The 26,913-nt window shown below is 40.5% G+C and overlaps 1 protein-coding gene across 3 annotated transcripts; it reads right to left on the reverse strand.

Annotated features, from left to right (window-relative positions):
• Nucleotides 1-907: 907 nt before the first annotated feature.
• Nucleotides 908-23,984, reverse strand: micall2a (mical-like 2a). 3 transcript variants are annotated; one of them, XM_028455248.1, is made up of 17 exons: nt 23,682-23,984; nt 22,129-22,177; nt 14,837-14,978; nt 14,532-14,698; nt 14,244-14,374; nt 12,465-12,956; nt 12,171-12,352; nt 8,251-8,302; nt 7,721-7,905; nt 6,439-6,549; nt 6,213-6,277; nt 5,941-6,064; nt 3,685-3,787; nt 2,487-2,560; nt 2,300-2,414; nt 2,140-2,186; nt 908-2,042 (listed from the first exon to the last, which is right to left on the reverse strand). In XM_028455248.1, the coding sequence occupies exons 1-17, from the start codon at nt 23,822-23,824 to the stop codon at nt 1,963-1,965; spliced, it is 2,262 nt and encodes a 753-aa protein (XP_028311049.1). In that variant the 5' UTR covers nt 23,825-23,984; the 3' UTR covers nt 908-1,962. The 3 variants fall into 3 exon arrangements, 2 of the variants coding, with proteins under 2 accessions (XP_028311049.1, XP_028311050.1); XR_003674641.1 differs by having other exon boundaries at nt 1,955-2,042; nt 2,278-2,414; XM_028455249.1 differs by lacking the exons at nt 5,941-6,064; nt 6,213-6,277.
• Between the last annotated feature and the right edge of the window lie 2,929 nt (nt 23,985-26,913).

The following is a 26,913-nucleotide window of genomic DNA, read 5'->3' on the forward strand; positions in this document are numbered from 1 at the left end:
GTTGTTTGACACCAGTGTAAAGAATTAACATAATGTAAGGTGCCGAGCAGCGCTACAGTTTTCCACCTTTCTGTCAGAGCCGCTCAAACTGATTTTAGCAGCCTTTCATAAAGATTAAGCACTTCATGGGTAATGGCATATTTTAATGAACGATGGCAGCCTGGACACAAGAGCTCACCTCAGAGGATCCCATTTCATCACATTCACAGGATGAATTGTTTTACTTATGAATATTAATGTCCCTCTAATTTGAGGCTGTTGTTAATGCTTGTCGCTAGGAGCCTGGCAAATCAGGTCCCATTCCTGTTAAAACCATGTATTAGACACCCCCCTGACACTAAGCCCTCGCCTTTGATTCTTAATTGCAGAAGTGCGAGCATTTGCAGTAGATGGGGCGCAAAGCTTTAATTAACTCTAATATCACACATTCAGTCTCGACTGTCAACCACATCAAGCATGGCATTTTGTACCAATAGCTTCACCCAACTCTACTCGTCTAAATAGTGTTCCAAGTTCATGATCACAATTTCATGCGTCTCAGGATGAAGGATGTGGAGTTTTTAAGTAGCGGTGATGCATTGATGCCCGTGTATGATCTTGATGCCGTCTTTAAAAAGAGCTTTTAGGGAGCGTACATTGATGCCCCTCTGGGATTTGGCCACAGCTTTAGTGCACATGAGTAACTGAGAATGATGTGCATGTTTGTGAAATCAACAGCCAGTGAAGACACAAGTGATAAAAAAAAAAAAAAAGTTGAGGGATCTGTTTAAAATGAAAAGACGTGTGCCAAAGGAGGCTTTTTATGAAGTAAATAATTCAACTGCACACACTTTAATCTTCAAAGGATTTATTAAACAACTTTTTAAAAACCCTATAAATACTGAACAAGTCTGAAGCATCCGGCAGCACTTTACAACACGTCCACACAAACACGGGGAAACACCATTTTCACAGACGAGTGGCTCCACATTTTAATAGCTCAGGTACAGAGCCACTCTGATGCAGATAATAGCAAAGAGTAATGTTTAATTAAAGCAGGTTTGCAGATAAAGCACTGAATACAACATATAGTTTATAAGCCTCTGCCTGCCGTAAGCTGCTGCTCCACCTAATCCTCTTCCACATAACATTATTGCATCAGCACAGCTCAACATTTTCATTTTTTTTTTGCAGCATTTATAAAATTAGCAAAGAAATTAAGTGTCTGTAATACAGCAAATTGGATTTCCAAGTTGTAGCCGTGTGATAGAGCATACCCAGGCTGCCACCTACAGTACACGACTCACGCTGCACAGCCATCCAAACAACCCACAGGCCACTCATTAGCATCCAGGCTTCTCATCAGCTAAAACTCATTCATAAATACTGAAAAGAACTCCTTTTGAATTAAAAACAAAACATTGAATTACACAAAACAATCTCACCATATATTTCTGCAAATTAAACATCAGGAGTACGTTTTTTAAATTATGCTGAAGATTAACCCAACATCGTTCTCATAATCTTTGAACCAGAACAGGCAAAGTCAAACAGCAATCAGAAGTGTTCTCACCTCACAACTAAATCAAACTACTTTCTTTTTCCAGCACTAAATAATGACGTGAACAAAGGGGTTAAGAACAAATGTAAGTTTGCACTCCAACCTTTTAAAAACAGTCCAGAAAATAAAACATGATTGAGTTTATGACATTGTGTGTTTGCATGTTTGACTTCCTCTTCATTAGCGTCTCAATTCAGCACCATGTAGTGAAATATAAAAGCATGAAACAGATTCATATTGCAAAATATATATACATATATATCTTAAATCCTTTAAAAAGCGAAATCAAATCGTTATTTAAATCAAATCTTTGTGAAACAATAAATTTACATTTATTTGGTTTAATCTTTTTTCACTTTTTTTCCCCTGATAAACTGTGAAACTTGACAATTATTTTAATCAGTTTGATATGTTGCCATCCTTCATTCAACACGTCTTTTACTTTTCCGCCTGAACAATTTAGAGATGGAAGATTTCCTTTTATTTTTGCTTTTCTTCAGTCCTAATTCATAAAAAAAAAAAGAATCAAAAGAAGAAATACCATTTAAGGTCAACATTAACTTGCTGATGCAAATCTTTAAAGACTGTTAAAAACTCACCAAGGTTCTCCATCATTGTATTCAACTGATGATCCTCTTCCACTTCCCTAAAAATGTGGAAAAAAACTCATTTCTTTTAATTCATAAGAGCTTTATCTGCACCGTTGTGAAATAATTTCATCACTCGGGCAAAATTACTTGTAAAACTTCTCTGTATTACCTCAGCCGATCCTCATCCAAACCCTGAACAATTGCATTCCTTCCATCAACGATCTGCATCAGCCTCTGCATCAGCTTCTTCTCCTGCTGCTGCTCTTCTACAGACTTTAAATGATCTGCGACACCAAAGAAATGAAGAGAAAAGTTGATGTTTGATGCTGTGACTTAAGTGTGTGCGATCCTCAAACCTGGTTTCTCCAGCAGCGTTCGGAGCCTCCACTCCACACTTGACTGCTGCTGCTCCAGCTCCTGTGTCCTCACTCTGACAGGGGAACAACAGAGAAATAATTTACTCACATTTACTCCTTTACTTTTTTTTCTCTTATATTTACAGTGTGACAATACCTGAGAATATTGATTTATATAGAAGTTTGATCATTTATTTGTGTTAAATGTCATTCAAATGAAGTGGTGTGTGTGTATTTAAACTACAAACATGACAAACTTATGTTATAAAGCAGTGTTTCTCAAATAGGGGTACATGACCGCACTACAGGGGGTACGAGAGAGAGAGAGAGAGAAAGAGAGAGAGAGAGAGGAAAATTAACAAATACAAGCATTAAAATATGGGTTTATAACTTATTTTTAGTTAAAAATGATAATCATACTAAATATTACCAGCAACACACAAAACTACAAAGAAAACACACAAAATAAGATAACATAATAATGAATAATAAAAAAAAAACGGTAATAAAAATAAACAAAATGACACCAAAAACACATGCACTAAGAGAAAAATACTGGCAACACACAAAATGACAACAAAGACACTAAATGAGAGAAAAATACATAAGATCACTACAAAATAAACAAATAACAGAAACAACACCAAAAACACATGCTAAGAGATAATTTAAATCAAAACACAAAATAAGAGAAAAATATACTGAATAACAAATGAAAAAACACAGACAAACAACAACAAATTACACATAATGACACACAAAAAAACCCCAAAATGATGATAGAAATGATCTTGATTAACACATGAACTGAAAATACAAAACTCATTCTTGGTCACACACCAGGCAGAAGATGACCAGAAATGATCAAAACTATAGAAATAAAGCTATTCAGGAGGCACTAAATACTGTTTCTTTCCACTTATTTACAAAATGAGTTTCTTTAAAATGTGTGTTACTCATTCATTCAATAATTATGCTCTATTCTTATCTTTTTTACGTTAAATTCCATTGTTTCACAAAATTCTGACGGAAAATATGGTAGTAGGACAAAGGAGGTAGTTGGATTCAAAAGTTAGAGAAAGGGGGTACTTGAGCCAAAAAAGTCTGAGAACCACTGTTCTAAATAAGTAAATAACTAATGCTAAATGACTGCAACTGAAATTGTAGATCTGCACAAAAAAACAACAAAAAAACTCACAAGTAAACAAGCTCCGATTCCCTCCGGATGTACATCTGCTTTTTTCGAATGAGGTTAAACCAGTCAACCATCAGTGGGTCCATCAATATGTCTCCATCTCCCTCTGAAAACATATATAATAAAGAACTAATGGGATTGAGTTAATTACATCTGACCCTCATTTTTTGGGGGGTTTTCATCATTGGCTCAGATCTTTAAATTTGACCTCCAGGACCAGGAATTAAACATAAGTAGCAGCTTTAAGTCTAAATGCATTTGATCAGTTTTATGATACTAAAATATTAAGTATATGGAATGAATTCAAATTAAATTTAAGACATGGGATTTAAATCTACTGCGTTATAACTGTGCAAATGAGGCTTACGTGTGAGACGAGGGTGGTGAGGCTTGTGGAGTTGGTGGGTGCATTGACGGTGGAAGAGGTGAATCATTGAGACTATATGTCAACACCTTTACTGAAGCTGCAGCCCACAGTGTGAAACTGAAGCCCAGACTGCTGATTCATTCTAATCTGTATTTTAAGTGATTGCATTAAACAAAGCGACTGTTGCGTGCCACAAAACAGGATGTTCCAACAAACTACTTGTTGTTAGTCATCCCTGCTGTGGCATCAACTTCAAAAACTGGGCTTTTATTCTGAAGGAGATTTACTCATGCAGAGAAGTTCACATATTTATATGTAGTTAAAACCATGTCAAACCGTCACAAACACACTTCAGAGTTTGTGAATACACGAGTAATAATAATAATGCACTGGATTTTATATAGCGCTTTATCATAGACACTCAAAGTCACGTTACAGAATTAAGGCATTATTCTGTCACTGCACACTTAGGGGGTGTAAGCTACTATTGTAGCCACAACTGCCCTGGGGCGCACTGACGGAAGCGAGGCTGCCATAGTGCATCATCGGCCCCTCTGACCATCACCAACACTCACTCACACACACACACACTACATTCACACTAGGCAATGTGGGTGAAGTGCCTTGCCCAAGGACACATTGACAGATACCACTGGAGCGACTGTAACCCACTGCGGCACCTGGAATTCTCAGTGGTCTCCCATCCACCTACTAACCAGGCCCAGACCTGTTTAGCTTCTGAGATCTAATGAGATCGGGTAATGATCTGGTATGGCCAACATGCTTGTGAGGTTTTGGCGTTATTTTTAACTCAATAGATTCACACTTATAAGATCTAGACGGTGATTGTGATAATTTTAGGCAAAAATGTGTTTTGGATGAAAACTACTCCTAAAAACACTAAATTACATTTGTGTTAATTGTCCATTGTAATATCATCTAAAGAGTTGTTCTGTTAAACCTCATGTTAGTACAGCAAACAGGTAAATATGATTTTGACTCTTACCTGACCCATAGACCTAAATGAATGTATCAATGTGACCCGATGCGACCCTGTTATGTTCAGAAAAGTAGAGGCGTGGCTTCTGGTAGATTGGGAGAGGCAGGGGGAGGAAGTGGAGCAGTTTAGGGAGGGACATCGAGATATTTCTCAGAAACTCCAGATAGCAGCTTTAAGGCCTAGTTAGTGTGATATTAAATAAGGATTAATAACTGTATTGTATACATCAATTATTCTAAATTATACTTTCAATTCTTTCGATGGAGTTTCTGATTTTTACATTTCAAAATTAGGGAGACAGAAATGCAATATTTTGTTTTCTTGAGTCGAGCACACACTCATTCTGAATTTAATGCTATCATGTTAAACCACACCAGTTCATTGTGAACAGCTGATTCTACCTTCAACGGACTTAATACGACATTTTCTATTCAGTGCTTACAAATCCTTATTAAGAAGGTAATGCTCCAACTGATGTGTATTGATTTAAAATTTGGGCCAAGCAAAGCACTTTCCCGGTGGCATGAAGGAAAGACATTTTGGGGCAATCAACCGTTGTATATAAAGGATAGCAGAGTCATGTTAAGTCAACCTTGGGTGAAGCAATCAGGCTCACTATTTCAACCTGCTCTAAGAAGAGAAAACATCCCTGTGGACTGCAGGAGTCAGAAATACAAGGTGCTTCCTTAGCGCGCACACAGTCAGCTGATGGGGAAGGAGTGGAAAAAAAAAACATGATGCAACATAAACAGCAGTTCATACAAACACAGAAAATCACTTTTGATTTGAAGATTAACCATAACGTAGGAGCCAAATAGCCTGTTTAATTAGAACATTTAATTATTGTTAAAATATATAAAGAACAACATTAAACTGCAAAGTGTCAGTGTACCTTCCTCACAGGCGCGGAGCCTCTTTTCCAGAACCACGCCCTCTTTTTCCAAAAGAGCCAAGCTTGTACTGAAACCATTGAGTTCTTTTTCAATCTGTTCCATCGGGATGTGAAGAAGCTTCACCTAAAACCAAGAGTTCCACTCAAGTCAAGTTCAATTAAATGGAAAAAAGTTCATCCAATTTTTATTATTTTGTGGGAATTTGATGAAAGCACATTTTTTTCTAAAGCTCTTAATTAATCTCTTAAGAGACTTAATGAAGGCAACTTACAGAGGGTGACCTCATTTCAGTCCTGGAGGCGTCGATGGGTGACAAATACTTTCCTTTTTTAGCAGCTAAGAGGTAGATGAAATTGGATTAGATGGTTCTTTCATGGCAGCTTTTCAGAAAAGCACTGTCACATATGACTTTCACTGATTCAGTTTTTTTTTAAACGACTGGTCCCATCAAAACCAATAGGATTACAGCTGGCTACAGTGTAAAGACAGGAACCAACCGGATCGGTTTGGGTGGTTGATGGAAGATGCTGGTGTCGTAGCGGATTCCTCTGTTGGTTGTCTGGGTGGGGATTTCATAGTTGAGCGGGTCCCGTGTTTATTACCTGAAACTAAGGAGAAGATTTTATAAACAGATTTGAAGCTCATGCAGCAAAACCTTATCTGCTTTAATTCATCCAAACATCCAGAGTCCACACACACAGGCTTATGACCACACTGCAAAAAAATACATTTCAAGAATGTAAAAAAGCCTTGTATCAAGAAAATAAGTCTAATTCTTAGTCCAAAAAGAAAATTAATCTTATCAAGCATGTTTTGGCTTTAAAAAAAAAAAAAAAACATCATTTTAAGAAATTGCTGCCAACTGTTTGTAGATTAGATAAACTAGAACAAACCAGAAACAGGATATAAAACATTACAATAACACCCAGTGGAGCAACAACAATATTTTTCTTAATTTAAATGTAAAATTAAAGAATGCCATGAATAACAATTTAAGATTGTTTATAAATAGCTGCACTAATATTTTTTGTTAGTCTTTTTTTTTTGATGTGATACTCTTCATGTCGAAAGTTTCTCAAAATGTGGAAAAGTTATTTTTCATCTCGACTCCAGCAATTGTATTGGAAAATGCAAATAATATTAAACGAGAGCTCTCTGAGTCTTGATTCAAGACAAAATTATTCTGTGTGAAGTAATTGTGTCTTATTTTAACTACTTCCATGCTCATAATGAATTCAATATTAAGTATAATTTCTCTTAAAAATTAACTTAATCATGGGCGTGTAACAAAAGGTTTGCCAGTTTGAATCTAGTGGGCTATCACTATGGGATGATGAAAAAGCCCATTAACCCCAAGTGCTACACTGCAAAGACTGCCCACTGCTGCTTAGGTATGGGTTAAAAGTAGAGAACAAATTTTGTCAATGTACCTAAACATAATGTGACAAATGTGATTTATCACCCATTCATCCTTAAAACTTGGGTTTAAAACGAGAAGAAAACTCTTAAAATCTATCATTTGCGAGTCTCCAGGAGATAAAAAATGCATGCTTGTTTTAACGATTATGATCAAATAAAAAAAAATCTTACACTATTGACAGAACTTTTGCTTGATACAAGATAATATGAATTTACAAATATTTTGCTTCTTTTGAAATGTATGAGTTCTAACTGTTGGTTGCCAAACTAGAGCTTGAAACCAAAGCATACAAAAATGACAGTGTATCATCAATAGAATACAGTTTATTCCTAATACCAGACTGCACAAATGTGACGTACCAGAGCTTGCCGAGCCAGGCTGGACCTTCTGGGTGTTGATTTTTAGAGCGCGTGCTGGATCAAATGGAGTAAAGCTGTCTAAAGCTACCTCAGATGATGGAGAAGATCTTGTACTAATGGAGACCGGAGGAAGAGGTGTGCACATGGATCCAGGAGAGTGTTGCTCACTAAAGGCTTCAGCATCTCTGTGTGAAATATTAAAATGAAGGTTTAAAAGATGTGGACCCCAGGATAGGGACACTGGGGGGAGAATCAAGGCTCACCTTAAACTCCCCAAGTTAGATGGTAGGAAAACATCAGCAGGGATTAGAAATGAGAGAAACTAGTGTTAAGAGCAGGAAAGGTTCAGGCCTGGGACTCGGTGGACGGAGCGAGCAGCCAGCCGACAAGGACAGACATGGACGGAGTGTGACGCTTCAGCATTCTGAAGAGTGAATGAGCTCAGGAGTCAGAGATGATGGATAGATGGATAGATCTCCACTTCAGTTGGAGCAGACTGAGATACAAATAAACAATAAAAGTGTACGTACATGTGTCTTTTCTCAGTTTTCAGAGGATTCGTTTGCAACTTGTAGTTCAGTTCTGTAAAGAATAGAGATGATTTTCTTATTATTTCAAATCAACTGCTGGCAACTGTTTCATGAGTTATAACACACAACTGAACTCACTAAACAATGTATATTTACCTTTAGCAGCTAAATTTAAGTCTCTTCTAATGATCAACACTGTCAGAGAAACTCCTCTCATGATCAAATTAAATGTTATCTTCCACACATTTGTACAGCCTGTGAAGCATTTATTTAAATGTGCAGCTTTCTAACAACAAGCGATACCGTTTCAATGCAACATCTGAGGTCTAAAAGAAAGTAAACATTTGAATTTTATCTAATCTAAATGTAGACGTTAAATAAACATAATTGTAAACTAATTAACTCTAGCTATTAACACAATTAGAAAAATCTATAAATATGTTTGTTGTTTGCAAAACTGATCATTAGTGCATTTGATTTCATAAGATCATTAAAGGTGTGACGAAGTATCTGGCTTCACTCTCTAGAAATAGATTTCCTTACATTCTGAAAGTTAAAAACGAGATCTTAATGAATTGGAGTCATAAGTCAAGTAGATTTAACATGTCACACACATACAGTAAAAAAAGAGAGCTAACATACATCTTCACCCTGGATTTCTACTGGATTCGTATCTGCTCAGAAACAGCTCCACAGCGCAATCTGCTGTCCAGCAATCCTCACCGCCTGTGGTTTGGCTGCGCATCTGTTGCAGCAAGGACTCAGAAGATCCCACTAATTCACGTGTAATCACGCTATCTATATCTCTATATCTCCTCCATGAACCGCCACCTTAACGTGGTGGAGGGGTTTGAGTACCCGAATGATCCTGGGAGCTATGTCATTGGGGGCTTAATGTCCCTGGTAGGGTCTCCCAAGGCAAACAGGTCCCAGGTGACGGGTCCGACTAAGAGCGGTTCAATAGCCATATATGTACATTAAACAACAAAGGCAGTTCACGTCGCCCGGATTGGCGCTACCGGGGCCCCACCTTGGAGCCAGGCCCGGGGTTGGGGCTCGAGTGCGAGCGCCTGGTGGCCGGGGCTTTGCCCACGGGCCCCGGCCGGGCAGAGCCCGAAAGGACGACGTGGACCCGCCCTCCCGTAGGCCCACCACCCGCAGGAGGGATCATATGAGGCCGGTGCAATGTGGATCGGGCAGTCGTCCAGGGCGGGGGCCTTGGCGATCTGATCCCCGGCTACAGAAGCTAGTGTTAGGGACGTGGAATGTCACCTCTCTGGCGGGGAAGGAGCCTGAGCTTGTGTGCGAGGTGGAGAAGTTCAGACTAGATATAGTCGGTCTCACCTCGACACATAAGGGCTCTGGAACCAGCCTTCTCGACAGGGGTTGGACTCTCTTCTACTCTGGAGTCGCCAATGGTGAGAGGCGCCGGGCCGGGGTGGCTATACTTCTTGCCCCCCGACTTAATGCCTGTACGTTGGAGTTTACCCCGGTAGACGAGAGAGTAGCCTCCCTCCGCCTTCGGGTGAGGGGACGGATTATGACTGTTGTTTGTGCCTATGGGCCAAACAGCAGCTCGGAGTATCCACCCTCCTTGGATTCCTTAGAGGGAGTACTGGAGAGTTCTCCTTCTGGGAATTCCCTCGTTCTGCTGGGGGACTTCAACGCTCACGTTGGCAGCGACAGTGAGACCTGGAGGGGCGTGATTGGGAGGAACGGCCCCCCGATCGGAACCCGAGCGGTGTTTTGTTGTTGGACTTCTGTGCTCGTCACAGATTGTCCATAACAAACACCATGTTCAAGCATAAGGGTGTCCATGTGTGCACTTGGCACCAGGACACCCTAGGCCGCAGTTCGATGATCGACTTCGTAGTCGTGTCATCGGACTTGCGGCCGCATGTCTTGGACACTCGGGTAAAGAGAGGGGCGGAGCTGTCAACTGATCACCACCTGGTGGTGAGTTGGCTCCGATGGTAGGGGAGGATGCCGGTTAGACCTGGCAGACCCAAACGTATAGTGAGGGTCTGCTGGGAACGCCTGGCAGAGTCTCCCGTCAGAAGGAGCTTCAACTCCCACCTCCGGGAAAACTTCAACCATGTCTCGGAGGAGGCGGGGGACATTGAGTCCGAGTGGGCCATGTTCCGTGCCTCTGTTGCTGAGGCGGCTGATCGGTGCTGTGGCCGCAAGGTAGTCGGTGTCTGTCGTGGCGGCAATACCCGAACCCGTTGGTGGACACCGGGGGTGAGGGATGCCGTCAAGCTGAAGAAGGAGTCCTACCGGGCCTTTTTGGCCTGTGGGACTCCGGAGGCAGCAGACAGGTACCGACGGGCCAAGCGGAGTGCAGCAACGACGGTCGCCGAGGCAAAAGCCCGGACATGGGAGGAGTTTGGTGAGGCCATGGAGAACGACTTCCGGACGGCTTCGAAGAGATTCTGGACCACTATCCGGCGTCTCAGGAGGGGGAAGCAGTGCACCGTCAACACTATGTATGGTGCGGATGGTGCGCTGCTGACCTCGACTCGAGACGTTGTGGATCGGTGGGTGGAATACTTCGAAGACCTCCTCAATCCCACCGACACGCCTTCCAATCAGGAAGCAGGGCCCAGGGACCCGAGAGTGGGCTCTCCTATCTCTGGGGCTAAGGTTGCCGAGGTGGTTAAAAAGCTCCTCGGTGGCAGGGCTCCGGGGGTGGATGAGATCGAAATCGTTTCCGGTGAGGGTTGGACTCCGCCAGGGCTGCCCTTTGTCACCGATTCTATTCATAACTTTTATGGACAGAATTTCTAGGCGCAGTCAGGGCATTGAGGGGGTCCGGTTCGGGGGCCTCAGTATTGCATCACTGCTTTTTGCAGATAATGTGGTCCTGTTGGCTCCAACATACCGTGACCTTCAACTCTCACTGGATCGGTTTCGCAGCCGAGTGTGAAGCGGCCGGAATGAGAATCATGTATATATATATATATATATATATATATATATATATATATATATATATATATATATATATGTGTGATTTAACCATGGATAAATGCAATATAATTTATGTGTGACATACGATTTTAAAAGTGCTCGGATCGAGCCCAACTGATACTGTTTTACAGCAGATACAGAGCAGTTACGGATCCAGGGGAAATCCAGGGTTAAAGTAAAGAATTGACTTGGATTATCCTAGAGCTATACATATCTGATAGTTTTGAGATTTTCTGCTAAGGCTAGTTGTAGGAATGCATTCTATATATTAAGGGGGCATCACGAGTACACATGCTCCAGCATATTGTTTGTTGTTAATGATGTGTTTTCTTTATTGGATTTGGTTGTTTAATGTGTCCCACTCTTAGAATGATAGATTGTGCTCAGTCGAGCCTCTAGTGCTGAAGTCGCGTTCACACCAAACTCTACTTCAGCCGCTATAGTTGCTTAAATCGCCCGTGACGAGTCGTTTGAACGTATGTTTATTTTAACATATAGTAACAAGTATTATCTCATTTCTTTAAGCACAGCAGCTCAAAAATGTTGCCATTAAATATTTTCTTAAATCAAAAAAAAAAAATCTGTATTTTTTAAAATAAACAATTTCATCAACAAGTTTTAAAGGACTTAATTTGAATACTAACTTAAGGTAATTGCCTTTTATTCTCTGAAGTTTTTTTTCCATCATGTCAATCCTACTCATCACACCAGTATAAATGGTTTCCCTATTACCACAACCTCATCTAGTTGACTACATTATTCTGCAATAGAATACTGAATGTCAGCTAACAACATGCTAGTTGCGTTACCTGAATAAACAGGGCAGCGATAACAAAAAGCCATTGTGGCTGTGGGAGACTAAGAGACAATGGTACTGTGGTTAATGTTGGCTTGATGTCAAATCATTTGTTGGAAAAAAAACAAACTGAAATGAGGAGCATGTAGCTTGCCTGCAGGGGTTGTGTGTGCAGTCGTTGGCCTCGTGTTGTCTTTGATGGCCTTCAGACTTGGCGTTTCCTCATTGTTCGTGTGGCTGCTGAACTGCTGTCCTGTCCCGCTTCCTGCTGCGTCTTGGCTGCGCCTCTCCCGTCGCCCACCAAGGCTGTCCACTGAGGTTGGCTCATCTCCAAACCTGCAAAAGGCCAAAAGCCCTCACCTTCAGTCTGGCATGACTAAATGGAGCATGACAGAGGCAGGAAAAGAAGACTGCAGAAAACTGGCGGAGATAGTCAATCATGGCTCACCTTCTCTCTGCTGATCGGATGATAAACGGCCGTTTGTTGTTGTTGTTATTGAAGTTTTCTTCTGCTAATTTCTTTCCAATAATGTTCCTCGCTCTGTTCTTTTCATCATCAGGACTCAGAGAAAGCCTCGGCCTTCCTGGAACACTGGACAGCTCTGTGGGTTTCATGTCACCTGCTGAAGCTTCCGTACCTCGTACTGTGTTGTGGAAAAACCTCTGCCGGGCAGCCTGGGTCCTCTGAGCTGAGACCGTCCAGGATTGGGATGGCGAAAGAGGCCCAGTTGGCTTTGTGGGGACATTTAGTGGCGTTGTTAGCACCGTAGAGAACTTTGGAGCAGAGTGTGTTTGACTGGCACTGCTGATTGGTGCACTTTTAATCCCTGGTTGGACAGAGGACAGTTTGCTGTTCTGGTGGGCCTTACAGAGAAACGTGTCTGCAGTCTTCCCTGGTCTGTAGCCTCCTGTGTGAAGTGTGCTAGAACATTCTTCACACCTGAGGCAGGAGGACAAACGATCATGAAATAAACCCAAAAATCAAACTGCATTTAATAAAAATAATGTGGGTAACACTTTATATTAAGGTACACCTATTCACCATTAATTAGTTTCTTATTAGCATGTAAAATAGTAGCATAATGGCTCTCAATTAGTCATTAAGTACATCCCTTATTCTGCATGGCTTTATTACATAACCAGTAAGCCATTAACTAAGTTTTTTTCTCAATAATCTCAGAATTATTGCTTATTAGTATTATGTAAGGAAGTTATTGTATATGAATCTCAATATGCTTTGCTTAGTATGAACTTTATAAGATGATAGTAACAAGAATAATGATTGTCCCTTAATAACACTTAATGAATATGGTCTATTCTTACATAACATAAAATTGTTAATAATGTCCAAATAACTGTTCTTTAGAGCCATGGTTCTCAAAGTTTTATTGGCTCAAGCACAGTACCCTCTCTCTTATTTCTGAATCCAAGTACCCCCTTTGTCCGACTACTACATTTTGCTTAGAAAACTATTTAAAAACAACTATTGCGCATAAAAATGGAATGAACGAGTGATAACACACATTTTAAAGAATCTCATTTTGTAACTAAATGGAAGTTAAAGGTATTTAGTGCAGTGGTTTCCAACCTTTTTTGGATCATGACCCCATTTTGGTATCAATCATTTCTGGCAAACCTTAAGTTTTAGTTTTTGATCATGGTTGAGCTCAGATATTTATTTATTTTTACTGCATTTTAATTGAACTAGATTAATATTTCACAAAGTGAAAGTATAGAAATACAGTTGATTGTGTGTTTTATTTATTTTTAAAAAGAGAGAATTAAAGCATTTAAAAAATCTTTACATTTTCTGAATTTCAGGTGACCACACATGGGATCCTGACCCCGAAGTATGAAAAACATTGATTTATTAGCTACTAAATAGATTGTTTTCTATAGTTTTTAATATTTCCGATCATCTCACTCCTGGTGTAGGACCAAGAATGACACTTAGTTAATTTCTCTCTCTCTCAAGTATCCCCATGTAGTGCCAACGCGTACCCCTAGGGGTATACGTACCTCAATTTGAGAAACACCGACTTAGAATATATTCAACATACTAAAGTGACATCTTGGTCGTCACTGGTTCACTAGTAGTTGTATACCTATACATTAACCAGCATTAATAAGTACTTAATGACTAATTAAGAGCCAATAATTGCATATAAGCAACTAATTAATGGTGAATAGCTGTAACTTAATATAAACTGTTACCATAATGTCTTACTTGAAGCAGGTTCGGTGGTACAGCTTTCCATCCACGAAATGCCTCTGAACCAGGTGGACGTGATTCATGCACGCCACACATTTACTGCTCAGAGTTCCACTTTTGTTGGCACTGTCCACCAAGACCACCTTCTGTGACAGCAAACAGAAGAATCATTTTAATCACTATTGCCTCAGCCTGGTAATGAATATCAAACTCTGTTGAAGTAAGAATGTAAAAAAACTGTCTAAAACTGTGACAAACACGGTGAAATCTTCTGCCCTGGTGAGGTTTAATGTGTGTATTGACCTGAACTGCAGCTCTGACCGACTTAGACGAGCTCAGAGCTGCTCCAGAGGAAGGTAAACAGTTTTCAATGGCAGTTTTAGACACAAAGCCTTTGGCAACCACTGGGAGGTTTTTCTTCTCTGATGGCTCCTCCTTAGAGCCCTCTGCTGGCCTTTTCACACCTCCCACTGAGGACAAGCAAAACACTGTTAGCGTCAAAAGATAAACCTCAGCCGACGCTAAGAATACGCTCTGAAGTGATTTGGCATATGAGCGCGCTCAAGTCAGTTTTGTCTAAGAAGTTGCAGAGAATATTTGGGACTCACTGGGAGGCCGTCCTTTGAAGTAGTTGTAATACTGAGAGACGTAGGTGAGGATGCTCAGCCTGTCAGGGATCCTTAAAGCCACCATGTCCTCTGCATCCAATAAAGCAGGGATCCCCAACTTCTCCTCTGCCACCTTAAAAGCCTGAAAAGACAAATCTGAGAGTTACAGCTACTCCAGCCCCAACACTAATGACAAAATGACAGTCAGCAGATCCAAAGCTATTTTTGAACATTAAAAAAACTATACACTTCAACAACTTGCAGAAAAATGTGATGAGTTTGTTTACTTTTCAGAATTTCTTACATTAAAGCAAGAAAATAATACATTTTGAATTATTTCTATACCTCTGAATCATTAGTCAATGTTTAAAAACTGATGCAGATGCACTAACTACACAATCAGCTGGCAATGGGGGGGGGACAGATTAATTTAACCGTTTAACCACCAATGTGCCTGTTAAATATGCATGCTTTATGAGTGGCAAGAAATGAGCAATTAGCATGTGTTGACCACATGATCATGTTTTATCAAATTCAAGTTACTTTTTGTAGCCTTTCAAATACATTAAAAAAAAAGTGTTCATGAAAACCAAGATGAGTAAGAATTTGAAGATGCAAGATACTGTTTTATTTATTTTAAACTGTTTAAGTTTCCATTTACATGATCAATAAAAATCAAATCAAATTAAATCAAACATTATTCTATATAATTTTAATTGTATAGAATTTAATTCACTGCATTGTTTTCATTGAGATGGTATTTTTTTCAGCTCCAGGAGGACTTTAATCCAGGTGAGATGAGGTTAAATGGTTCCTTGTAGAGTAAAGGTTGCAGACCCCTGACCAGGGGAAGAGGGTTAGGAGACCCCACTATAAGAGCTGGACCCTCTGAATTTAATTTCATGGGGTGAAGCAATGCAGATGCTAAGTTGGTTATACTCAAGTACAGCATTTCTGCAAAATAAAAAACAGAATATAGTACATGTAAACTATTGTTATGCTTTGCTGTTATTTAAAAAAATTGTTACGTCTTTTAAAATTATATAAAATAAATGAGCTGTTATTTCAGCCACTGCTTGTTGCAAAAAAACTTAATATTGACACTGAAACCTGAAAACATATCGAGTCATTATCAATCTTTACTTCATGCAAAACTACAGTACGCCAGTACACACAGCACCCCACCCCCCGCTCAAAAAAAAAAAGAAAAAAAAAAGGGTGCGACCAAATCCTGTGCGACTGAGAAAGTCGGTCGCACCAGTTAGTGTAGAGCCCTGCTACCGTACATGAACACAAGTTCTTATAATACCCAAAATATGATTTAAGACTGATGCAGAATGTTACTAACACACTGTCAACATAAGGACTGTAAACCTACTGATTAATAAGAAAATGCAAACTTGTGCTGCCGTAGGCCCACCACCCGCAGGAGGGATCATATGAGGCCGGTGCAATGTGGATCAGGCAGTCGTCCAGGGCGGGGGCCTTGGCGATCTGATCCCCGGCTACAGAAGCTAGTGTTAGGGACGTGGAATGTCACCTCTCTGGCGGGGAAGGAGCCTGAGCTTGTGTGCGAGGTGGAGAAGTTCGGACTAGATATAGTCGGTCTCACCTCGACACATAACAAGGGCTCTGGAACCAGCCTTCTCGACAGGGGTTGGACTCTCTTCTACTCTGGAGTCGCCAATGGTGAGAGGGGCCGGGCCGGGGTGGCTATACTTCTTGCCCCCTGACTTAGTGCCTGTACGTTGGAGTTTACCCCGGTAGACGAGAGGGTAGCCTCCCTCCGCCTTCGGGTGGGGGGACGGATTATGACTGTTGTTTGTGCCTATGGGCCAAACAGCAGCTCGGAGTATCCACCCTTCTTGGATTCCTTAGAGGGAGTACTGGAGAGTGCTCCTTCTGGGGATTCCCTCGTTCTGCTGGGGGACTTCAACGCTCACGTTGGCAGCGACAGTGAGACCTGGAGGGGCGTGATTGGGAGGAACAGCCCCCCTGATCGGAACCCGAGCGGTGTTTTGTTGTTGGACTTCTGTGCTCGTCACAGATTGTCCATAACAAACACCATGTTCAAGCATAAGGGTGTCCATATGTGCACTTGGCACCAGGACACCCTAGGCCGCAGTTCGATGATCGACTTTGTAGTCGTGTCATTGGACTTGCGGCCGCATGTCTTGGACACTCGGGTAAAGAGAGGGGCGGAGCTGTCAACTGATCACCACCTGGTGTTGAGTTGGCTCCGATGGCAGGGTAGGATGCCGGTTAGACCTGGCAGAGTCTCCCGTCAGAAGGAGCTTCAACTCCCACCTCCGGGAAAACTTCAACCATGTCTCGGAGGAGGCGGGGGACATTGAGTCCGAGTGAGCCATGTTCCGTGCCTCTGTTGCTGAGGCGGCTGATCGGTGCCTTGGCCGCAAGGTAGTCGGTGCCTGTCGTGGCGGCATTACCCGAACCCGTTGGTGGACACCGGGGGTGAGGGATGCCGTCAAGCTGAAGAAGGAGTCCTAACGGGCCTTTTTGGCCTGTGGGACTCCGGAGGCAGCAAACAGGTACCGACGAGCCAAGCGGAGTGCAGCCACGGCGGTCGCCGAGGCAAAAGCCCGGACATGGGAGGAGTTTGGTGAGGCCATGGAGAACGACTTCCGGACGGCTTCGAAGAGATTCTGGACCGCTATCCGGCGTCTCAGGAGGGGGAAGCAGTGCACCGTCAACACTATGTATGGTGCGGATGGTGCGCTGCTGCCCTCGACTCGAGACGTTGTGGATCGGTGGGGGGAATACTTCGAAGACCTCCTCAACCCCACCGACAGGCCTTCCAATCAGGAAGCAGGGCCCAGGGACCCGAGAGTGGTCTCTCCTATCTCTGGGGCTGAGGTTGCCGAGGTGGTTAAAAAGCTCCTCGGTGGCAGGGCTCCGGGGGTGGATGAGATCCGCCCGGAGTTCCTCAAGGCCTTGGATGTTGTGGGGCTGTCATGGCTGACACGACTCTGCAACATCGCGTGGGCATCGGGGGCAGTGCCTCTGGATTGGCAGACCGGGGTGGTGGTCCCCCTTTTTAAGAAGGGGGACCGGAGGGTGTGTTCCAATTATAGAGGGATCACACTCCTCAGCCTCCCCGGTAAGGTCTATTCAGGGGTACTGGAGAGGAGGGTCCGCCGGATAGTTGAACCTCGGATTCAGGAGGAGCAATGTGGTTTTCGTCCTGGCCGTGGAACTGTGGACCAGCTCTACACCCTCAGCAGGGTCCTTGAGGGGTCATGGGAATTTGCCCAACCAGTCCACATGTGTTTTGTGGACCTGGAAAAGGCATTTGACCGTGTCCCTCTGGGATTCCTGTGGGGGGTCCTCCGGGAGTATGGGGTATCGAACCCCCTGATAGGAGCTGTTCGTTCCCTGTATGACCGGAGTCAGAGTCTGGTCCGCATTGCCGGCAGTAAGTCGAAATCGTTTCCGGTGAGGGTTGGACTCCGCCAGGGCTGCCCTTTGTCACCGATTTTGTTCATAACTTTTATGGACAGAATTTCTAGGCGCAGTCAGGGCGTTGAGGGGGTCCGGTTCGGGGGCCTCAGTATTGCATCACTGCTTTTTGCAAATAATGTGGTCCTGTTGGCTCCAACATACCGTGACCTTCAACTCTCACTGGATCGGTTCGCAGCCGAGTGTGAAGCGGCCGGAATGAGAATCAGCACCTCCAAATCCGAGTCCATGGTTCTCGACCGGAAAAAGGTGGAGTGCCTTCTCCGGGTTGGAGATGAGGTTCTGCCCCAGGTGGAGGAGTTCAAGTACCTCGGGGTCTTGTTCACGAGTGAGGGAAGGATGGAGCGAGAGATCGACAGGCGGATTGGTGTGGCGTCTGCAGTGATGCGGAGTCTGCACTAGTCCGTCATTGTAAAAAGGGAGCTGAGCCAAAAAGCGAAGCTCTCGATTTACAGGTCGGTCTACGTTCTAACCCTCACCTATGGTCATGAACTTTGGGTCATGACCGAAAGAACAAGATCACGGGTACAAGCGGCCGAAATGAGTTTCCTCCGTAGGGTGGCTGGGCTCTCCCTTAGAGATAGGGTGAGAAGCTCAGTCATTCGGGAGGGGCTCAAAGTAGAGTCGCTGCTCCTCCGCATCGAGAAGAGCCAGATGAGGTGGCTCGGGCACCTAATTAGGAACATGCCCTGAACGCCTCCCTAGTGAGGCGTTCAGGGCATGTCCCTCCGGAAGGAGGCCCCGGGGAAGACCCAGGACACGCTGGAGAGACTATGTCTCTCGGCTGGCCTGGGAACGTCTCGGGGTCCCCCCGGAAGAGCTGGAGGAAGTGGCCGGGGGGAGGGAAGTCTGGGCCTCCCTACTGAGGATGCTGCCCCCGCGACCCGGAAACGGCTAAGCGGGAGAAGATGGATGGATGGAAACTTGTGCTGATGTTGATTAATCAGTGATATGCTACTGGGCTGGCTGCTTAATGGTACAGGCATTTACACACAGTTACCCAAAAAAAAAGGGTAATGGACACTCATGTGGGCTTGAGTACGGTACATAGAAATAGTAGTACTTTATATGGGTTTGTTTTTCTAGAATAAGTGTTGTGATTATCTTTGAATGAATGTTAACAGTAGTCAATATTTTAGTCTAACGCATTACCAGTGGACATAGTGGCATGGTTATATGTAATAAAAGTAAAAAATATGAATACATATTGTCCCTGTAAGTATCAAAGAAGTAAAAAACTAAATTTGGAATTGCCATTGAGTTGGTGGGCTACACAGCCAAACCAACTTGAATATCCTGCCTTGCTGATGCCTCCAACTGTTTTGGTATTAAAAAAAAATTAAAACGTGAACCCTTCCTTGTACCACACCCAGTCTCCCTCAAGTTCTCCTACTTGGAATCTCTACTCAGTCCAGCTCCTTTAGCTCACATTTAGGAACAGTGTTTATCATTAAAAGGAATAATGAGCCATCATAAACTAATGTCTTTTTGAATTAAAGATTAGAATCACTTCAAATAAAGTTACTTTTTGTCAAAACTTTCAGACTTCCACTAAAAATCCTAAAAAGATGTAATCTTTCGGAATAAAGAATGTATTCTTAATTAAACAATGGCAACACAAAGGAATGCCCACATTCTGGAATGATGCAGCCACTGCAGGAAATTAAAGGAGATATTTTCTGTAACCATTTCCTGAAAATGACAAAAATCTGCTACTAATTTATAGATAAAGTAAAGTGCTTTGTCAGCGAGGGAAGAACATGCAAACTTCTCACACAAAGAACCAGGTCAAAGAGAAACCAGGATGGTCTGAGAGGTAGGACCAGTAGGCAGCTCTAAAACAATCCGGTCCACCTAAAATAGAGCCGTTTAATGAATGGCTCACTTCCTGCTAACGAGAACGCTAAAGAAGGGATGAATGGTACAGGATATCTTGTTTATGACCCGTCTGGACGTGCTTAGAAAGTTTCTAATGAAGACTTAAACAGGATGCAAAATGTGGGAATAAAAAGTAATGAAGTTAAAAATTAGGTAAGGGGCCAAAGAATTGACTATCAGACCCAAGGGCCACATTATCAACATTCATGTCAGCTATTAGAATCATAATGATCAATCTGAGCATTAAATACAGGAAAGAAAAAAGTTTTTGTCTTCATGTTAATTTTGTGTCTTTTTGCCTGCGTTTTGTGTTATTGTTGTCATTTCATGTGGTTTTTTTTGCATAATTTTAGGATGTTTTGGGAAATTAGCTCTCATTATGTACGTTTTTCCATAGTTGTCTTGTGTTTTTGTTGTCATTTTGTGCATATCTTGTGTGTGTGTGTGTGTGTGTGTGTGCTATTAGTCAATTTGGGTATGTTGGTTCTCGTTTTTGGAATTTTTGAGTGTTTTTGTGCACATTTGTTGTCATTTTGGGTTTGTTTTCCTCTGATTGCGTTTTTCTTTTGGTCATTTTGTGTATTTTTGCTGTGTTACTGTTGTCGTTCCATGTGTTTTCTGTATCATTTTATGTTATTTTGGAAAACTTCCTCTCATTTTGTGCATTTTTGTAGTTGTCTTGTGTGCTTTTGTAATTTTGTGTGTTTTTCCAAGTCATTTTGTGCATTTTCCTGTGATTTGTTTTTTTTGTTTTTTTTTAAATTGTGTGTGTGACTATTCAATTTGGGTATGTTGGTTGTATTGTGATTTAGTCTTTTTTGTGTAAATTTGTCATTTTGTAAATTTCCTCTCATTGTGTTTTTCTTTAGGTCATTTTGTGAATTTTTTTTGGTATTGTGTGTTCTTGTACCATTTTACGGTATTTTGGGAAATTTTCTTTCATTTTGTGCATTTTTGTAGTTGTCTTGAGTGTGTTTTTTCATTTTCTTTTTTTTCATTCATTGTGTGCGTGCTTTTAGTCAATTTGGGTATGTTGGTTGTCGTTTTTGTATAAATTTGTTGTCCTTTTTGTTTAAATTTGTTGTCATTCTGTAATTTCTCAGTCATATTGGTGTTTTTTCTCTTTAGGTCATTATGTGTATTTTTGTTGGTATTTTGTGTTATTGTTTTTTGTATCATTTTACATTATTTTGAGAAGTGTCCTCATTTAATTTTCATTTTTACTAATTTTTTTTTTTTTTGTGTGTGCGCGTGTGTTTAGGTGACTATGTGCATTTCCTTGAAGGGCCACACAAAATTTGAGCCAGGGCTGCATGTGGCCCTTGGACCACCAGTTTCCCACATCAGCATTAGCTGGTTATGCTGAAAATCGGCAGCTCATAAAATATACAAGGGTGTAAATTACTGCATCAGCTGCATTCTGTGCATTAGGACCTTTAAAATGCACACCCGATCAAACGCCCAACCACAAATTCTTCTAACAGGTAAGATGTCATCACCAGGGTTGGGTGACAGGAGACAGCTAACCTCATTCAAAATAAATGAAGCCCTCCTCTGAGCTCAGTTTTGTTGCTGACACCATCAGGATGATCCGAGACAACAAGGAAGCCACACACGGTGCACAGTGCAGGGCTCGTAATCCACAGAGATGGCAGGCAAGTTAGCAGAAGACTGAATAATGGATCGGTCCCTGCTGTGCTGCAAAGATTATTAACTCACTAAAACAAGGTCAAGTGGACAGAAGATTGCAAGTTTGGAAATTTAATTTTTTTTTAATTTTTTTTAAAAAAGGCTGAAATTAGACACAAAATAAGCTATTTGTGAAGGCATGAATAAATTCCCAGTGTGCATGCTGTCATGTACCGAGAGTTAATAAAGTAAAGTGTATTAGGTGTGTGTATCTCACTAAGCAAATGTGGAACATAACGCCATCTTACCAGTCTGTTGTTCTCAAACACATCCTCCTTCCTGAGTGAGTCATAGTCTCTATAGGAACAGGAGATGAAATACACACTTAGAGACAGGATTTATTCTCAAACTTTACCCCAACAACCACCCAGCTGGTTTAGTTGATAGTGATAGACCGATACATCGGCAGGCCAATATTATCGGTTGATTTTTGCGGTTTTTACGTGTAGAGGCATTGGTCGAAGCGGGCTGCTGCATTATTTAATATTTGTTACATCACCAGTTTTTAATATCTGTTAAATATTTTTTACTTGTCATTCTACCTCACCTTTGTTAATTTCAATAAATGTTACTTTTTTCCAAAATTGAGACTCGTACCATTTGTCATCATCATTGTGTAAATTTTATGATGTAAATTGAGGCAGCAAAAGAAGTATCGGCTATAGAAAATTGGCAGTCCGTATCGGTCATCGGCTCAAAAAAATAAATAAAAATCGGTATCGGCCCAAAAATATCCATATCGGCCGATCCCTAGTTTATGAGAATTAATTTTCCACAGTAGAAAAGAGAGTTTATCCCCACCAATTCATTAAATAATATTTATATCTTTTAAACATTTGACTTGTTTTATGAATAAAAATGTTGATTTTAGATCTAGCTTGAATACAGGATGATTTGATAAACTTAGCACACTGAAAATATTGAAGGGAAATTCGAAAATACACAGTGTACAAAAAAAAAAATTCTAAAAATAATGAACAGCATAAATTACCATGAGTAAATATTGCAACTGGGTTAAGCAATATGTTGATAATCAATATATCTCAAGTTTTCTATTTTGGCGATAAAGAAAATGACATTATCGCCTATGTCAATACACATTTTTATAACTTTTTATTTTTTGTTTTAAAATACGTGTTTTAGGAGTCCGTAGAGACATGGGTTGGAAACCGGAGGGTGGCCCAATGCAGACCAAAATACGGAAGTTGTTCTGGTAGTGTGTGATTCGAGCCTGTGTGTGTGAGAAGCATGTCCCTAAAAATAACAGAGTGCAATGTAATTTCCCTTCAGGGATTAATAAAGTAATTCAAATTCAAAAGCACAGTTACATGCATCTTAACCTAGACCTTTTCCTGAACAAGCCACACTACAGAACTCACTCACACGTGCTGTCCTTTATAGTTGAAAAAGTTGAAAGTGGCACATTTTGTGCCACTTTGTCATTTTGCATTAGCACATTTAACCCTGAATTGTCTTTCTGATCAGACTTCATTTGAATTAAATATATCAAGATTTATATTGTATGTCGCCATTTTGAGAAAAAATATCGATGAGTTTTGGTCCATATCGCCCAGCGCTAATAGCAATTAAGTTGTGAGACACCACGCAGCTGTGGTTAAAAAGGTGATTATTAAGAGACCAAAGCTACCATCACAAACGACAATTTCTCAACTTTTATAATAAAACGGTATACATTTAACTTTACTTCTGTTATTACAGAGAGCAGGACAAACCATTAATTGTAATGTAATGTAATTGAAATGTAATATGTTAAATACACACAGTCAGTGTATCTACTCACATCAGGTCCGGTCTGTATTTGTGAATGAGAGCACAGAAAGCCAGTCCGTTCCTGAAAGAAGTGGTCATGTTGGTAATGCTAACGTTATGGTAACCCTCACACTGCACTTTACACCATTGCTCCAAAGCCTTGATGGCAGCCATGCTCCCTGCTGCCCGGGGGAGAGCGGAGTGACGCCGGCGGAGGAGGAGGACCAGGAGTCCAGGGAGGAAGGAGCCTCAGCCCGGGGGGAAGCGTGACCGTGAACCACAGTGAACCGCTGCCGCAGTGCAGTAGCAGCAGCAGCAGCAGTAGCATCAGTAGTGTCCGGTTTCCTTCTGTGCGCGTGCGTGTTTCTCAGCTCATTAGACTAATTAACACCTGATGACATGAATTTAATCTCACTCAGGACGTCAAGGGTTAACCAGGTCCTGTAATCTACACCACTGTCCTAAAACACGATTTACAGTCAAACATTAGCTTAAGATTGATATACATTCTTATTTTGTTAAGAAGTTTTACAAATACCATTTAAAAGTATTTTTGAGAAATTACCAGCCCGCCCCCCTAAATCAGGGATGGGCAACTAAATCACAGCGGGGGGGGGGGGGCACATGATTATGGAAGCCCGTTTCCGCCACAAAAAAAAATAAAAAATCACCAAGGAAAGTCATAATTATGAGTTAGTAAAGTCATAATTATGAGAAAGAAAGTCATAATTATGAGTTAGTAAAGTCATAATTATGAGTTAGTAAAGTCATAATTATGAGAAAGAAAGTCATAATTATGAGTTAGTAAAGTCATAATTATGAGTTAGTAAAGTCATAATTATGAGTTAGTAAAGTCATAATTATGAGAAAGAAAGTCATAATTATGAGTTAGTAAAGTCATAATTATGAGTTAGTAAAGTCATAATTATGAGAAAGAAAGTCATAATTATGAGTTAGTAAAGTCATAATTATGAGTTAGTAAAGTCATAATTATGAGATGACCAGAAATCTCCATTTGTTGTTCAATAAACCATGCGCTCCTTCAGCCACATCAGTTTTATCCTTTTGACGCCAGAGCCTCTTTTTGCTTAGTATCTTTTCAAGGGTGCGTTTACTCAGCAAATCTTCTGTGAATTTGCAAGCAAACAAAGTATTTCATCATTTGTAAAGCCCCGTCTAAAGTATTCTACGGTAGTCTGATCAGCCATCGCTCAGTGTCAGCTCACCACATGAACAAGCTGCTGTAAATGTGTTTAAGTATCTCATAATTATGACTTTCTATCTCATAATTATGACTTTCGTTGGTGATTTTTAATTTTTTTTTAGTGGCGGAAACGGGCTTCCATACATGATCAATATTCATGTGTCAGCATTTCCTTTTTTTTTTTTTTTTTTTGTCTTTATGGTTTTCATGTTTTCTCCGTTTTTTAGTCATTTTGTGTGTTTTTTTTATTTTGTGTACTTAGTGTAATTGTGTGTATTTTTCTATCATTTTCAGCATTTTTGCCTTTTTGTATTGTATATCGGTCCGATATCAACCTGAAAACGAATATCGGATATCGGATTGTTTTTTTTTGCAATTATTTATTTATTTATTTTATTAAATTGTAGAATACTGTAGATATTACAGTATGCTGAAGGTTAAAATGCATGTGTATGATAAATGGGTCAGTTTTTCTCATACCCACTGTTGCTGACGACTTGATCAAGCCTTTTCGAACATTCCACACGACAAAATAAGTCAACATTATTTTCATATAAAAAATAAAATAAAATAAATAAAGGTGTGTATGATTCATGCTGATATCCTATCAGATCATTATCGGTATCGGCCGAGACGCAAGGCTGCAATATCGGTATCATATCGGAAATTAATTAATACTATAAAAACAGATCTTTGTACGATAATTAGTCCCTCAAATTTAGTCGAGTTTTACCGATTAAGGTTAACAGTTATTATATTTTTCCCATCAAACCTATTGGAATAGTGAACACAGCTCTCCCTGCTTGTAGTCATTAATAATACTGACTCTGAGAGGTTATATTAACTCCGAGGGGTAATTCTGACTCAGAGAGGTTATACTGATTCCGAGGGGTTCAGCCTATGCATCCTCACTTACATGTTCTTTAGGGGAAAGTTCATCTAGTTGCTATTGCGACAACACATCAGGCTAAAACTAAACAAAGACTGTACATTTCAACCCAGTTCACATCTAACTTTAATAAAGTTTACAACAAAAAAAGTAAATAAAATAGACCCATAGCTCATCAGCATGTCATGCTGGGATGTACGCTAGAACTAGAACAGATGTTTTAGAACTGGGGTCCTCGCGTCTTCGATTGGGGTCCATTGAAAAATATTTTTTTTAAAAACTATTAGTGTTGTGTATTTATAAAAGTGTTTAAGTACATATAGGAACCAATGCACCAATAGGACAAACATACATGTTGCACTGCTGTCTCAATGGCTATAAAATTGTGCACATTTTTTTTGTTTTTTCTGGTAATACATTAAACACATTTTCTGTTATATACAACAGTGTTTCCCAACCAGGGGTATGCGTACCCGTAGGGGTACGTGAGCACATTGCAATGACTTGTTTTTAAAATGTAAATGCTTGTCTTCAAAGAAGCTCCTTTTGTGGTAAATGTCATAAAAGCTATGTATAACACAGGGAGGTTAATTATTTATTTATTTCTATTAAATATTATTTTTATTCATTCTTGTTTTTTTCTAATTTCAACTTTATTATTTCTTTTATTATTTACAATCATAATATAATACAGTATTATTAATACAAACGTTCACTATAATATTATTTCTTATATTTATCATTTTTATTGCCTTGAGGGCAACATCATTTTATGTTTAATTTGAGTTAAATAAGAAAATAATACCTGAATATTAATTGTTCAATTTAAGAAGATGAAATAAAATAACTTGCGTTGAATATTCAGGTGTGTTATGTTCAACTTTTGGAGAATCATGAACACGTATGAGTGACGGGGTACTCGTGGTATAACAAAAAGGCTCAAGGAATACACAAGACAAGAAAGGTTGGGAACCACTGGTATACAAGACTAGTAAAGTACTTTTTAAGTTCATTTTCACTACAAAGACACTACAGAGTTTACATCTACTATGAGGACAAAACTTCAATTTACACTATTTTATGGATCGAATGCGTTGTGACAATTTGAATTTAAAATAATAATTAAAAAAAAAAAAGCTTTAGGATTTCTAAAGTGCAAAACACTAATCG

This window comes from Gouania willdenowi, chromosome 8 (genome assembly GCF_900634775.1).
Source record: "Gouania willdenowi chromosome 8, fGouWil2.1, whole genome shotgun sequence".
Classification (NCBI taxonomy): domain Eukaryota; kingdom Metazoa; phylum Chordata; class Actinopteri; order Blenniiformes; family Gobiesocidae; genus Gouania; species Gouania willdenowi.

What these genes read in the sequence shown, in the direction of transcription:
- micall2a (XM_028455248.1), bottom strand. Translation starts at nt 23,824, where the DNA reads ATGGCTGCCATCAAGGCTTTGGAGCAATGGTGTAAAGTGCAGTGTGAG. An exon ending in CTTCAAAGGACGGCCTCCCA is followed by an intron (nt 14,699 to 14,836) that starts GTGAGTCCCAAA and finishes GCTTGTCCTCAG; the next exon opens with TGGGAGGTGTGAAAAGGCCA. An exon ending in ATCCGATCAGCAGAGAGAAG is followed by an intron (nt 12,353 to 12,464) that starts GTGAGCCATGAT and finishes GGCCTTTTGCAG; the next exon opens with GTTTGGAGATGAGCCAACCT.